Here is a 15,216-nt window from a genome sequence, read left to right on the forward strand (position 1 = left end):
CCTGAGTTCTTCGGATGAAGGGCGGTAAAGGTAAAGGGACCCCTGACCATTAGGTCCAGTCATGCCCGACTCTGGGGTTGCAACGCTCATCTCGCTTTACTGGCTGAGGGAACTGGCGTACAGCTTCCGGGTCATGTGGCCAGCATGACTAAGCCGCTTCTGGTGAACCAGAGCAGCGCATAGAAACGCCGTTTACCTTCCCGCCGGAGTGGTACCTATTTATCTACTTGCACTTTGACAGGCTTTCGAACTGCTAGGTTGGCAGGAGCAGGGACCAAGCAATGGGAGATTCGAACCGCCGACCTTCTGATTGGCAAATCCTAGGCTCTGGTTTAACCCACAGCACCACCTGCGTCCCTTTTATGAAGGGCGGTATATAACTTTAATAAACAAGGTGCTGAGTTAGTGACCCCAACCTCTTATTTTATTATTCTCTATAACCTTCAATATTTTTCCCCAATATGATCTAGTTTTGTCACATCTCCATATACCTTTCTTTTCCATTTCTAACACTTATCAACAAGATTAGGAAAGATTTCAGTTAAGCACTTGGTGTTTGGTACAAGCAATAGAGCATCTTGAATATTGTCAGAGATAATATAGAGATTAGAGGGGGGTGGTCTCTGTCATTCACCATCTGTGATAACTTTCTACACATGTTGCATCAAGCAGTAACTATTTTCCCCAGGAGGCTAAACAAGCTTGCTTGCAAGTTGTCTTCTTTGAGCAGATCTAAGTCTTTCCCTTATTTGTCTGGTTGCACAGTGTCCACTCACACAATTTTGTTTGGAGCATCATAATTCATCCCAGAAAACACACCAAGTGAAAACCACGTTTCTAAGCCAGGGAGACGTTTTATTGGGTAGAAATTCTAACAGGGGGAAGGATGGATCTACTCAGCCAGGAGAGCAGAGTGTATAGGCTTCAAAGTCCGACGGCTGATTTGGTTCAGCTTGAGCAGCTCCATGGGGCGCCTCTTTGTGCGCGGCGGCTGACACAGCAAGTCATCCAGAGTCTGAGAAATGGTCTGTCCTGAGGCTTGCAGCTTGGCGACGATTTCTTCAAACTGGACACGGAGAGTTGGGATGTCTTCCAGCTTCTCTCTGGCTGTAGCCAGCTATGAGAAAACAATGGCAAAGAGATCAGCAACTAGAAGCAGAAACATTACCTTACCCACACTACACCTCTTGACCTCTTGGCTGATCAAAGCTCACCAAGAGGGTATGATCCAGGGTGCGGCCAATCATCTTTGTGGGAGGGAGCAGACCCAGCTATCTTGAACGTATAAAATAATGGAAGCAGTGGCTCCTGGACCCAGTGGCGTGTGGTGAATCTTTTCGTTGGGGGGCAGTTAGGGCCAGAGGTGTCCGTTTGCGAAGGTGTTTTTGTGTGTGTGTGTGGGCTGACATCACGTGTGTGATGTTGTGATGTCACACAAGTTAGCATCACACCTCCTTCCTTACGCTGGTGGCGCCAGGGGAACATTTAGGGGGCTACCCTAGTCCCCCTCGTCCACTGACCACACACCACTGCCTGGACCCATGCCATAAGGTCAGGGAAACATTTTATTGGGTAGAAGTTCAGAATAGGGCATACAAGGGAACAAACATACAGTGGTACCTCGGGTTAAGTACTTAATTTGTTCCGGAGGTCCGTACTTAACCTGAAACTGTTCTTAACCTGAAGAACCACTTTAGCTAATGGGGCCTCCTGCTGCTGCTGCGCCATCCGAGCCCGATTTCTGTTCTCATCCTGAAGCAAAATTCTTAACCTGAAGCACTATTTCTGGGTTAGCAGAGTCTGTAACCTGAAGCATATGTAACCTGAAGCGTATGTAACCTGAGGTACCACTGTACAGCAAAGATGGAGATCCTGTGACCCTTCCCTCCATTTGTTGCTGGTCTACATCTCCAGTCATTACTGGCCAATCGCCATGCTGGTAGGAGATGATGGGAGTTTGAGTCCAACAACATCTGGTAGGTCACACATGACCTACCTCTGCTATGAAGACAGTTGACGGTCACCCACTGGCTTCCACAGTAACCATCCACTTACCACTTCCATACAGAACTCTGGTTTTTTCACAAAACTTGAAACACTGGACTCTGAAGCCTTTTTCAGTCTCTGGACAAGGTCTTCTAGGTCACCAGTTGCAACCTGAAGAAGAATCTTGAACAAAACAAAACAAAACATTAATTAATAAAGCTTTAATAAGATCTGGATTAGGTAAAAACAACACGCCCCTGAAACCTGAAAGGTCAGAAGGATGGATTGTTTTCCTCACCAAACATGCAGATCTTTTCCCCCCTTCCCCCTTTCTAAGAGCCATGAGGATTTGGAATAGTTAGTAAAAGGGACAGTGAAAACAGACAAATACTTTGCCCTTATAGATAACACAATGGCCCAAGGGAAAGAAAATGATTTTTTAAATACCGTATTTTTTGCCCTATAGGACGCACCGTCCCATAAGGCGCACCTAGTTGTTTTGGGGGGAAATAAAGGGGGGGAATTATTTTTTCCCCAGGTGTGGGGCTGGGGAAGCCCGAGCTTCCCCTGACCCCAGCCCCCAGAACAGGCAACTCTCCACAAGCCGTGGGAGCCCAATGCCGGGCTCCCGCACCTTGCGTAGAGCTGCGCAAAGTCTGGGCGTGCTGAGCTCAGCGCGCCCAGCCTTCGGCATGCAGGCAACTCTCCGCAAGCCGCGGGAGCCCAGTGCAGGCTCCCACGGCTTGCGGAGATCTGCGCGAAGCCTGGAAAGCGAGAGGGGTCGGTGCGCACCGACCCCTCTCGCTCTCCAGGCTTCAGCGAATGCCTGCATTCGCCCCATAGGACGCACACACATTTCCCCTTCATTTTTGGAGGGGAAAAAGTGTGTCCTATGGGGCGAAAAATACGGTACTTGGTTAAAAAAATTACCACTGGTAATGTTATTGTTTTATTCTTTTTGCATACCACTTTTACAATCAAGAGGCATATAAATGTTGTGGAATTAAAAAAAAATAAAAGCATGAAAACGGCACATTCTCTAAGGAATCCCCCCTCCCCCAAATATTCTGTGAGTCTTCCCTGGAGAGGAAATGTGCCTAAATGAAATTAAATAAATTACTTCGAAGGAAAACGGCTTTGCATGCTGGATGTAGAGTAGTATGTTCTAACAAACCAAGTCAGAAGGATTATGAATCATATACTGTGGAGTGGGACGTGGGGATGCCTGGGGAAGGAAGAAGCAGGACATGCTACTAATTTAGCTAATTGCAGCCTGATTACTCCAGTCTTCTGCTCGCCTCACTCGCTGCCGACAGCATACAGCCGATTTGTATTTTTCACTTTCATTTACTCATCCTTTCCTCAGTTTCCCATCCCCTCTGCCTTCCTCTTCCTCAGTTCTGTGCCAGCCACCACCTGACTCTGTTGCTCTATTTATTTCCCACATTGTGCCCCCTTCCTCTGACTACTATGTTCATGGGCTCCTTGCCCCTTAGAGTTTAAGTGCTACCATAGTCCTCTCCCCACTGAGCTTTCCTGTTACGGCCCCTCCTGTCCCTAGCGGCTGTGTGAGCATTTTCCCTCAGCCAAACTGAACTTTCACCTCTCTAACTGAAGATGGGCTGTGTTACAGTTCACAGCTCCACTGTCATGGAATGTTTAGTTGACAACAAGTTTGAATATATTCCGTAAGATCACTGAATTAACATCCATCAGCATCAGAGGCTTTGCACATTACAAGATAAAACACCTCAAATCTTTGGTTATTCGTATGTAGAAGTGAGGAGTAGAAGCTAGGTAGCCGTTTATAACATTCCCTTTCAATTTAGAGGGTCTGTCAAACAGCAATCCTAAAACCGTTTGGAAATAATCCAGAAAACCCCCAAGAGAACTGGATTTTTTTCCAGAACAGCATCAAATGAAGTGGTATCTTGTGTGTCTAAAGTTGTTCAAAGCAGTGGACAACCTTCCATTTTAAATTTAAAAACCCACACATTTATTATTGTTGTTGTTATTATTATTATTATTATTATTAATAATAATTAACTAATTAAATTTCTATGCAGCCCAATGCATTTCCCATTCCTGGCTCAGGAGTAACATACAAAATCCAGCAGACTTACTGTCAGATTAGTGCAAACTCTGCTTTCTGTGTTTATGATGTGAGAATAGAAGGAGCGAGCCCTGGAAATATCATTCTAGGAAGAATAAACAGAGACAATAAATCAAACTGTGCATGTAAAACAAAGCTGTGCTCAACATTTCATTAAAGTTGGTATTATTAAGGACCTCACAGCTATACAGCACGTGAGCTTGGATTCTTTAAGATCTCTGACTGGGGAATGAGTATCTGATATACAGAGAGAAGGACTGGCTGAGGTCCTTTGCCAGAATGCTTACAAAAATGGTACATAAAGGCCACCAGGGGGCCAAATAAAGATGGCCCAGAGCCACTTCTGATCTAGAGTGTGCCAGCTAGCCATCTGTTGTCGTTCGTTTTGTGACCCTTTCTTTTTATTTACTTTGAGTTTTCAAGCTGATGGGCTATATTAAATGCAGTTACAGTTTTGATTCCTATCCCAACAAAACGGGTACCGTAGGAAGCTCCCCTCGCTCCCCCCTAAATATTCTAGAAAATGATGTATGATGCATATGACATGCCACAATTGTTTATGTAGTACCAGTGTGTCAGGGAACTGACATCAGAGCGAGAGGCGAAGGGGAGGCTCCCAGATTCTGCTGGCGAAGGACCCAGCACCAGGAGGAGAAGCAGCTCGGTAGAGGGGGAAGGAAATCAGCGCAACACCAGGGATAAAGGGGGGCAGATGGGGGAAGCGGAGAGAGAGCTCAGGGACTCTTCACTGGACATCAGTGAGGAGAGCACAGGTCCTCCGCTACCCACGCCCTCCCTGCGCAGAAGACTCCCGCGCAGTGAGAGGAGGAGGAGACTGGGAGTCAAACAGCTTCTATGCTGGAAGAGGTTTAAGAAACGCCCACAGACAGATTCTGCTAGCGACTGAGACAGCCACGCGGAGATGGGCTGTGCAGTCAGAACGGTTTAACCAGGCAACTTAGCCTAGAGAGGCGGCAGTTTACGCACGAGTAACTCATACCCATTACACAGTGTATTCAAGTTTCCCTAGGAATGGGGGGAGAAATGGGTCCAGGAAACCAGAAAGCCTGAAGTGCATGTTATTGTTACATGCAGAGATTCCAGGAACCCTGACAATAAATCAAAACAATCCAGTACCTGTTTCAAAGCAAATACTACTGCAAAGTAGTAAACTCTTCTTGATATATTAACTCCTTTGAGCTGCCCCTCTTCAAGTAACGTAGTAAAAATTCTTCTGGACTCCGAGTTGTTCTGTAGAATAAAAGATTTCAATGCATGACTGACTCACAGTTCAGATCCATGGGATAAAGACACCGCCCTACTGCCTGAGTGACAACAGTTAAGGTACTTCGAAGCTTTCCAGAAAGTTTACACTAGACACACATGCAGCCCACTGATTACAGAATTTGAAAATGTGATACTTTTTAGACTCCAATGCCAAAATTGATGAGCATTCCATCCTAAAGTTGCATGAGGTGGAATGATGGGCTGTGGAAGTTTTAGCGCTTCTTTAGACTTGGAATAGAGGGAAGAAGAAGGAGAGTTTGGATTTGATATCCCGCTTTATCAGTACCCTAAGGAGTCTCAAAGGGGCTAACATTCTCCTTTCCCTTCCTCCCCCACAACAAACACTCTGTGAGGTGAGTGGGGCTGAGAGACTTCAAAGAAGTGTGACTGGCCCAAGGTCACCCAGCAGCTGCATGTAGAGGAGCGGAGACGCGAACCCGGTTCCCCAGATTACGAGTCTACCACTCTTAACCACTACACCACACTGGCTCTCGAAGGCACTTCCAGATGCAGAAAGGAACATATGTATGTGTCTTTTAAAATAATAAGAAGAACATAAGACCAGCTCAATGGCCCATTAATTCAGCAATCTGTTCTGACAGTGGCCAATCAGATGCTTAGAGGCAGCCCAGGACCTGAATGCAACAGCATTTGGTAAGTTTAAATGATCTTAAAAGCTTCTTGTTCTAATCAAAGCCTCTTGGTTGAAACATAACCCTTTGCCACTTATTTGATTCTAAACCATAATCTCTTTAGTCAAGAGCATATTATCTACTGCTGGTTGTCATTCTTTTCATTGTTCAACTGGATTGCTTGTGCATGCCCTCTCTTAAGTTGCCGTAAGTGGTGCGTGCTTAAAATACAAGATGTAAACTTACTTAAAAAGTTGCTAAGACTGTTGTGTGTCTGATACCCAGGCCAACTGCCTGCCTAGATGGGGCTGCACCCCCTCTGAAGGAGCAGGTATGTAGTCTGGGGCTATTCCTGGATACACCTTACTCATCAGAGACGCAAATGACCTCTGTGGCTATACCAGCTTCACCTGGCGCACCAGCTGAATCAGGAAAGTCTGGCCACTTTAGTCAAGGCACTGGTACCTTGAGACTGGATGACTACAATTTGCTCTATGTGGAGATGCCCTTGGAACTGGTCTGGCAGCTCCAGCTAGTTCAAAAGGCAGCAGCTGGACTGCTGATGGCTGACAGCATGCAACACCTCTGCTAAAATATATGCCTGGCTGGACCAAATTTAAGGGTCTTGTATTAATATACAAAAGCCCTAAATAACTCGGTCCCAGGTTTACATTAAGGACCACCTGAGAAAGGCAGTGAGTTGTTCCCTGTGGTTCAGAAGTCCAACTAGTTTCAACCAGAAGTCAATAATTTAATGTCACTGGTCCCATGCTATGGAATACTCTTCCAGCAGAGATTTGACCAACATCCAAACTGATAATTTCCACTTATCTATTGAAGACTGCTTACAGGCCTATAGAGTGGTTTAAACTTTCTCAGGGTGAGCCAGTCATGCTTATGGTTATTATTTATGTATTGTTTTAAATATTAGTTTTACGGTACCTGACTGTACACTGCCTCCATATATTACATTCATTATTTTTTGGAAATAAATATAAATCAATAAGTAATATTCCAGAAAGAAAAGAAAAGAAAAGAAAACCACCTTTAGGTTTCACAGCATTTCCAATATTCATCTTTCTTGCATTAAAAAACCCTAGAAGCAATTCTTTAACACTATGTGTTCTTACCAGCTTGTAGCATATCGCAACTGCGAGCAAATAGGTATCACTGCTGAATTTGACACCTTGCCTCTTCATTTCTACCAGCACTTCCAGAGCACCTGTCAAACAGACTTTCAGTTATTGTTACTTCCATCATTTTCTGATTAGCATATTAACTGCTAATTAATAACACTTCTGAGAACCCTAAGCCGAGTTCTGAAAAATAATTATCATTTGTAAAAAAAAAACCCAAAACTTTGCAGTTGAGATGCATAGCACTTTATATAATCCACTTACTAAGGCTATGCAAATTTAATGGAAGTTTTATAGTATGTACAACCAAAATAGGGGAATATACTAGGTATACCAATTTTCACTGATTAGGTTTTTAAGCAATTGTGATTTTGACAGAACAAAATGCCATACAAACTATATGCTTGGAGTTGAATCTAACTAAATCATTGCACACATAGAACAATTTGTACAAGCACAACCAAACTTCCCTTCCATCCCACAAATCTGCACAAAGGCTGGGGGAACCCCTGGAACTGGTTTTAAGGGTGCACGGGAGGGTAATGATTTAGCTGGATACAATGGTTTCATCCTAACACACCTAAAGTAGCACACACAAATTAGGAAAGGTGGTCAAGGGCCTTTTTAGACTGTCATAGGTTTTAGCGCATTAATGCTACAGTCCTAGGGCTTGCTTCCAAGTAGACAGACATAGGATTGCACCAGTGATAAGTGACACAGATAGTAACCTCCCTCCTGCCCCCACCCCAATGATAGCAATGGTTTTTAGCAACTAGCACGGCATGTTCTGGGAAAGGATCCGTTTCGAATCACTCATGATTATTTGAAGAAGAAAACTGCACATTTTACACAAGCGCATCAACCTCCCATGTGCATGTTCTTTGTACGAGGAAGTTATGGTGGCCAGAACTGTGTCCTGTTTGGAAAGAGTCCAATGCAGTAGTTCCGAAGCTTTGGAAATCTGTCTCCAAAGAGCTCCCTCCCTGTTGTCTTCTGGAAGACAAAATTAAGGGAACAACCCTACTCACAAGACTACCTTCCAGGCTGGACTCCTTTGGAAGCTGGTAGACTCACCTTTATTGGAGGTTTTTAAAACGAGGTTGGATGGTCATCTGTCAGGCATTCTTTAGCCTTGCAGGGGGTGGGACTAGGTGACCCTTTGGCTCTACAGTTCTATGATTCTATAAGAAGCTGGCATCAAGCAAGCCAGGGTGAGTAAAACTGGCATACCAGGTTCAAACTATGTTCGGCAACAGGCTGCTGCTGCTCTGCCTAAACCTGGCAGAGGGAAAACAAGCCTCCTAAATAGTGCTCTGTGCCAGGTTGCCAGGTCATGCGACTGAGCTGAACAGGCTTAGCCTAAGCCCCGCATTCCCACCCCCACCATGCCCCCACCACACTCCCTTTTCGGGATTTGCAGCCTCGGCCAGATGAACCCCAGCTGAGCTGGGATGAGCAAATTTCACTGGCAAATCACATATCATCAGCTGGGCATCATCACCGGGGACTTAATGCCAGCTGAGCATGGAATCAACCAGCTAAGCTTAATATCTGTTGCATCCTAAGCAGCTCATTGCAGTGGATCTCGCCATAGGATTGCTCCGTAAGATGCTTCTGATTAAGAAAACCTTCTGCCACTGAGCTACTGATTTCTTTTGTTCTCTACTGTTTTTCACCTGATGGTTGTTGTATGTAACTGTACTTTAAAATTGGAGCTTTGGTTTTTATTGTTTTGAAAATACGTACAAAGCTCTGAGATGTTATGAAAAAAGGAATACGATTTTAAATAAACATCCCCACCCCCAGCATGCAGCTCCTTTGCATATGTGCTTCCTCAAAAGGTTGGTGACATTTTCTCCCAAGTCTGTGTACGGATTGCAATCTTTAGGTTGCAATCCTATGCACGTTTGCCTAAAAGTTAACTCCACTGAACTCAAAGCATCTTGTCTCCAAGTAGACAAGAAGATCACACTGCACATGTGTGAGATGGGGTGAGGGTGAGAATATGTGTGTTCAGAAAATATAGCATGTTTTCTTGCAGCGATTAAAAAATTCCCAGGCTCATGAAAGGCATCTGCTTGGCTGAGAGCAAAGGCAGGAAGTTAGAAGATGAAAAAGTGTTACCAAAAAAGATCCATAAAAGCCCTAATCATGAGTTGTATGATTACATTGGATGAGAGAGATCAAGTGCTCAATGAGTACTCTTCAATTACATTTGCAAAATGTGTTTCAGCTCTTTTAATACCCATGAGTGATCACATCAGGTTTTGCCAGCTCAAAAGATCAATCAATTCAGTGTCAATTATAGCACTTTAATATTCTATTTTTTCATATCAGAAAGACAGTTTTGCTGTCAATAATATATTCCTTTTTAGGGATCTTACGCTACTTACTTTCATAATGACCTTTTGTAAAGAGCAGATCCATCAAAATATTGAATGATGAGCTTTCTGAAAAGAAGCCGTGCAAAGCCTGAAGAATATAAATAACATCAGTTTGGGACAACCCACAGATATTGGTTATATCAACACCCAATTAATAGTTCAAACTGAAGCCATTGAACCCTCAAAGCTTGGGAGACAAAATTAAGGGTCTTAAAATTTCATTTTCAAACTCCTGACAGTTAGCATTCTATTAAGGCCTGTAGGAGACAACAGCTTCAAAACAACAACTTTTTTTAAAAAAACTTTCCCCCTCCCATTTAATTAATGCAAACCTTTAAATTTCTTCTTCATTTATCTTGTTTCTCTTTCTTCTTTTAACTTTTTAAAAATTATCCTTTGATCTTACTCTCTTCATTTGTGCTTTTTGAATAAAGATATCTGCTTTGGTTAACAAATAAATACTGCAAATCTTTGCAGTATTTCTTATTTCTTGTTTTCCTCCCCTAAAAACTAGGTGCGTCTTATGGTCCGGTGCGTCTAATAGAGCGAAAAATACGGTATATGCTTTTCACAGCTACCAATGGATTTAAGGGAGCTGGTATAGGGAAGAGTTCCCACTGGACTAGAGAAGAAAAGAGACGGGCGTGTTTCTGAATTCTACCTTGTCTTTGATGAGCTCCAGTGCCGTTGCTTCAAGATTCATTTCATAACACAGCCTCATAAAAAGAGGACCAAATTTGAAACCACCAAAGGCCACATTTTTGTTCTCAGCATGGTACCTGTAGAGAAGACATGGAATTTGTTGTGTGTGTGGCCATCTAGTTTTAAAGAGCAGAGGGAAAAATAAATGCAGAAACAAGGTAGTCTAAATGAAAGGAACCTACATGCACATAGTTACTTGCTGCCTGCTTGTATGTGACTAGAAAACCGATCAGAGCCATTGCACAGAATTACCATGTGATGCAACATAAGAAAGAGGAGAAATGATATCTTTCAAGATCTGGCCCAAAACATTTTGGCACCTGAGGTGAACAACAAAATGGCACCTCCTTCCCCACCAGGGAAGAAGGGGTTAGTGAAGAGCTACATCAGGAACAAGGGGGGAGTGAAGATCTGCTGCTCCATAGATCCTGCTGCCTAAGGCAGTTGCCGTACCTTGCCTCAAGGGTGGGCCAGCCCTGTTCAGAATTAATCCTTTGCTCTGTCATAGACATAATACTAATTTTGGAAGATGGCACGGGATTCTAATTAATTATCTTCTTCTAGTCAGTATTTCGTGTTTCATAACATCAACTTGCAGATTGAACAGTAATTCTGTTCCCAATTTGCTGTTCTTCATTGACATCAGAGGCGATTATTGGCTGATTCAACCTAATCAACTTGATTAACTTTATGATAAAAATTGCATTTGCTTCACAGCAACAGCATTTCAGGATGATAAACCTGGATAGGCAGCCACAAGCAAATCATGTTATTTTACTTAGCTTTAAATGCATTTGCCCAGTGGGTACTAGTCAACAAAATATTTCTGCCAGCACACTGGGATCCCTGTATGCATGCCCTATGCCATCTCAATTTTGTTCTGGAGGGTTTTAAGGGGTACAAGGGGGGAGGAGATCATGCTGTTGCACAAGTACAAACCTTTGCATTGATGGAAAGTCCATTTTAGTGCTATGTTGAGTACAACCCAATGGCCTAAGGCATGGACTGAAAACTTTGAAGTGTAACTGTATTAAGGCTGATCCTGTTAAAAATATCAAAGTTCCCTACTAACTGTTGCATGGTCCAGGATATTCTGGACTAAAGGAAATGCAAAAGAAGGAACTAGAATCTCTTCTTCTGAATTTTACCTGTATATCACCCTCTTGACTATTTCCACTTCATCTTTCGTCTGGCACAAATGCAGCAACAGTTTCAATTCATCTCTGAGAATTAGCATATTTTTCGCTAACTTGTCTTCAATAGTTTTGAAATATGTGTCTGAAACAGAATAGTATATATTTATTTGTATTTAGGTTATATAGAAAAATCGTACTGTCAGTTTACATGCCTTATCCCAGTTACGGTAGTCATGGCCGGATTAGTTGTAGAGCGTACTGGGTTTCCCACCCACCTCCACAAAAACTTCTGCCCTCACAGGTCACATTGCAATAGCTTTGCCCTTAAGTAGTGATCATCTACTGGGGGCAAGTCTAGTGCCTGGACCCTAGTGCCTGGGTGATGCCCAGGAGGAATGTGAACCCTTGCTCCCCAGCCAACCACAAAGGACATTTAGCACATACCGTATTGACCCAAATATAAGCCACACTTTTTTTCCAAATTCCTACTGTGAAAAGTTAAAGTGCAGCATATAGTTGGAACCAAGCGCTGTGCGCCCATCTCCTGGCACTACTGCCCTGAACAGGGGAGGTGGTAGTGCTGGGAGGCGGGCGCACAGCATGCTCAGAAGTAAGCGCCCACCCTCCCATCCCCCATTCAGGGTGGCAGTGCCAGGAGGCGGGCCTCATCTGCAAATAAGCCTTTAATTTAAAAGGTGTGACTTATTTGCGGGTGCATCTTCTATTCGGGGCAATACGGTATTTGCTCAAAACAAAGATAGAAGCTGCAGTTTCCCACAAAAAGCTTGCCCTCTTTTGAGAACATGTTTTGTTTTTATTGTCCGATGTTGTTCTGGCAGGGATGTAGTCCAGATGTTGATGGACTACAATTACCATCATCCCTGACTATTTGGCCCTGCTGGCTGGGACTGATGGAAGCTGGAGTCGAACAAATACCTAGAGGGACACAGATTCCCCATCCCCACACTACAGTATTACTGTGATGTTAAAATACTCCTAATAAATAAAGGGATGGAAACACAGTTGCAGATAAAGAGACGTTTGAGCATACACCAGTTATGCAAAGGACAGAGAGCATTACCAAACACCAGAGAATTCCTCAATGTACAAGAACTATGAGAAGCCTCAATATGGCTTTTGCTCTGAGCCTGTGATGACTAGCAAAACCGTATCTGATAAACCACTGATTGCCTTTAAGCTTTGCAACATTAACTTGTGAATGGTTAAGTAAAGCATACACATCAGGGGTGGGGAATTGGAGGCTTTTAGGATGTTGTAGACCCACAGCATCTGGGGAGCTACGGGTTCCCCACCTCTGGTATACATGAAAGGGCTACCTTTCTTTTTTCTTTCTCTCTTAAGATTTTTATTAGGTTTTTTTCATGATACAGTACAGAAAACTAATGTAAATTAAAAACAAAAGCAACTACAAAAAATAAGAGTACAGAATCCCCTCTTAAAGGTCATTACCACCCACAGAAGGTTGCAGCCCCTCCCAGCTCTCACCTGGGATCTTTTCTTTCTCCTCCCAGCCTCCTCTCACCCTGGGAGACCAACATTTCCCTGAAGGGCTTACCTTTCTCGCCATATAGTTTATATCCCACTTCCAACTTATGTTGCTGAAATGCATGTAATTGCAAAACATCTTCTGTTAACAAATAACGTTTGGCTGAAAATGAAAGGGAGGAAAAGAGAGATATTCAGAATACACCATACACTTAAGGTTTCAATAATAGTATCTATTTAAACCTTAGGCTGTGTAAAGAAAGAGGATGCTTTGTACTGTATATCTGTTTCAGAAATGCTCATTGGGGACTCACATCCCTTATGCAGATATAATATTCTTCTACACAATAACTGTAAACGTTCTCTTGTAATATTTGGATAAGCTTAGAAAGTCTGTTCTAACCTATAAAAGCACATGACACAATAAATATCTGAATATCTGAAGAAGTGTGCATGCACACGAAAGCTCATACCAATAACAAACTTAGCTGGTCTCTAAGGTGCTACTGGAAGGGATTTTTTTATTTTTTACTTTGTTTTGACTATGGCAGACCAACACGGCTACCTACCTGTAACAATAAATATGTTTGCTTTTCTGTATTTTATTTCTCAGGTGCAGACTTATATTGACTGATGCCTTCCTAGCCTTCCTCACTTATACCTCCTGCTTTGCCCATGTTTCACCTCACGGTATATGCCTTTTGAAAGGCACAGCTGAAAAGCACCCCTCTCTGCAGTTCCTCTTCTGCAATGTAAGTAGGCCTGCTCCAGTTAGAGGATTCCCTTGCTAACTGTTAACTACTTCAATAACTTGTCTGTTTGAAAGAAAGATGTCACAGACTGGACATCATGGACCAAGGAGGCACACCTATAATTAGCTTCCCTTTGTCTAACTACCGCCAGAAATGATCATAAGAAAGCATTAGCCCTCATAAGCCAGAACAGAAAAGTATAGCAGTGCACAAGGCTAAAAACAGAAGCTTAGAATCATAGGCTTGAAGAGTTGGAACGGACCACAAGGGTCATCTAGTCAAAACCCCTGCAGGTAGAAGGAAAAAAAGGTATGCTGAGAAGCCAGCTGTGGTTCTACTCAGAGTAGAGCCATCGGGTCATAGGCAACGCTGCTGCTCCACTAGCTCAGCAGGCTTTTTCAACTAACACTGGATACGACTATGTCTCCTATGTATCCTATACTAGCCTTGAAAATGTTTTTACTTTTCAGTTGCTTCAGGATGTTTCATGGGCAGCAACTAGCGAATGCAATAATTAAAAATGCTTATGCACATGCAGAGGTTTATTGAGAAACAGCGTGCTCCAGCACTGAACAATGTCCCCTTCTGAATTCACTGGGAAAGGGAGCAGCATTTATTTCAAATGAGTTAAAACTCTTCTCAAATACAAAACACGCCGGGTTAAGTTATTTGCGGCTATCCCTGTTTGCGCTTTTTCACTTTCTCTCTGCCGCCTGATGGAAGATCTCTGTGGATCTCATAGGCTGTACACACTCCACGCAACAGACTCCAATGCAGTAGTGACCTAGGGCTAGTTACAGGTAGGTAGCCGTGTTGGTCTGCCGTAGTCGAAACAAAATAAAAAATTCCTTCCAGTAGCACCTTAGAGACCAACTAAGTTTGTTATTTTGACCAAACTGCGGGAGGCAGTGGAAGACAGAAATGCCTGGCTTTGGTCCATAGGGTCACGAAGAGTCGGACACGACTAAACGACTAAACAACAACAAAACGTTTGTTGTTGGTATAAGCTTTCGTGTGCATGCATCTGGAGAAATGTGCATGCACACGAAAGCTCATACCAATAACAAACTTAGTTGGTCTCTAAGGTGCTACTGGAACGAATTTTTAAATTTTGTCTCCTAGGGCGTTCCACATTCATCCCTAGGTGATTAAAAAAAAGAGAAGAAAAGCCCGGCGCTTGAAACACGCGGAGCGTAACCACGCAGCTTCCCACATCCTAAAGGACCTTGGGTTGAGCACATCAGGCCTTTCCTGCGACGTCACGTTCGGGACTACAACTCCCAGCGTGCACCATTCCGCCAAAGTAAAAAACTTTGGCTTATGGCGCCGCAGTGGACGATGGGATATGCAGTCCTCCGATTACAAGGTCGGCTCGGCGCGTTCCATAGAGCGTCTCTTTCTCTCCCCTGCAGCCTCCCCACCTGTGGCCCTTCACGCACCTCCTTGCGGGCAGCTCAGGCAGCCGGCCGCGACGAGCGTGCCCCGCATGCAGCGCCGGACGGTCTCTCGCAGGATTCCATTGGAACTGCCCACTGCCGCTGCCATTCTGTCCCCGGAACGTACCAAGAGCGGCCGCGGCAGG

At 43.8% G+C, this 15,216-nt stretch overlaps 2 protein-coding genes across 3 annotated transcripts in view; one reads left to right on the top strand and one right to left on the bottom strand.

Moving 5' to 3' along the window:
- Positions 1 to 834: 834 nt before the first annotated feature.
- Positions 835 to 15,179, bottom strand: PTCD2 (pentatricopeptide repeat domain 2). 2 transcript variants are annotated; one of them, XM_053407790.1, is made up of 10 exons: positions 15,074 to 15,179; positions 12,953 to 13,045; positions 11,389 to 11,518; positions 10,200 to 10,317; positions 9,548 to 9,626; positions 7,149 to 7,240; positions 5,237 to 5,350; positions 4,110 to 4,184; positions 2,056 to 2,169; positions 835 to 1,117 (listed from the first exon to the last, which is right to left on the bottom strand). In XM_053407790.1, the coding sequence occupies exons 1-10, from the start codon at positions 15,177 to 15,179 to the stop codon at positions 893 to 895; spliced, it is 1,146 nt and encodes a 381-aa protein (XP_053263765.1). In that variant the 3' UTR covers positions 835 to 892. The 2 variants fall into 2 exon arrangements, with proteins under 2 accessions (XP_053263765.1, XP_053263766.1); XM_053407791.1 differs by lacking the exon at positions 15,074 to 15,179 and having other exon boundaries at positions 12,883 to 12,981.
- The window catches only part of MRPS27 (mitochondrial ribosomal protein S27), a 56,054-nt gene continuing 55,777 nt past the window's right edge, over positions 14,940 to 15,216 (top strand). The window contains exon 1 of the mRNA XM_053407794.1: positions 14,940 to 15,000. Within this exon, the coding sequence (XP_053263769.1) occupies positions 14,955 to 15,000 (46 nt within the window). The 5' untranslated portion in view covers positions 14,940 to 14,954. The remainder of the gene's footprint in view (positions 15,001 to 15,216) is intronic.

The sequence above is a fragment of the Podarcis raffonei genome, chromosome 11, assembly GCF_027172205.1.
Source record: "Podarcis raffonei isolate rPodRaf1 chromosome 11, rPodRaf1.pri, whole genome shotgun sequence".
In the NCBI taxonomy this organism is placed as follows: Eukaryota; Metazoa; Chordata; class Lepidosauria; order Squamata; family Lacertidae; genus Podarcis; species Podarcis raffonei.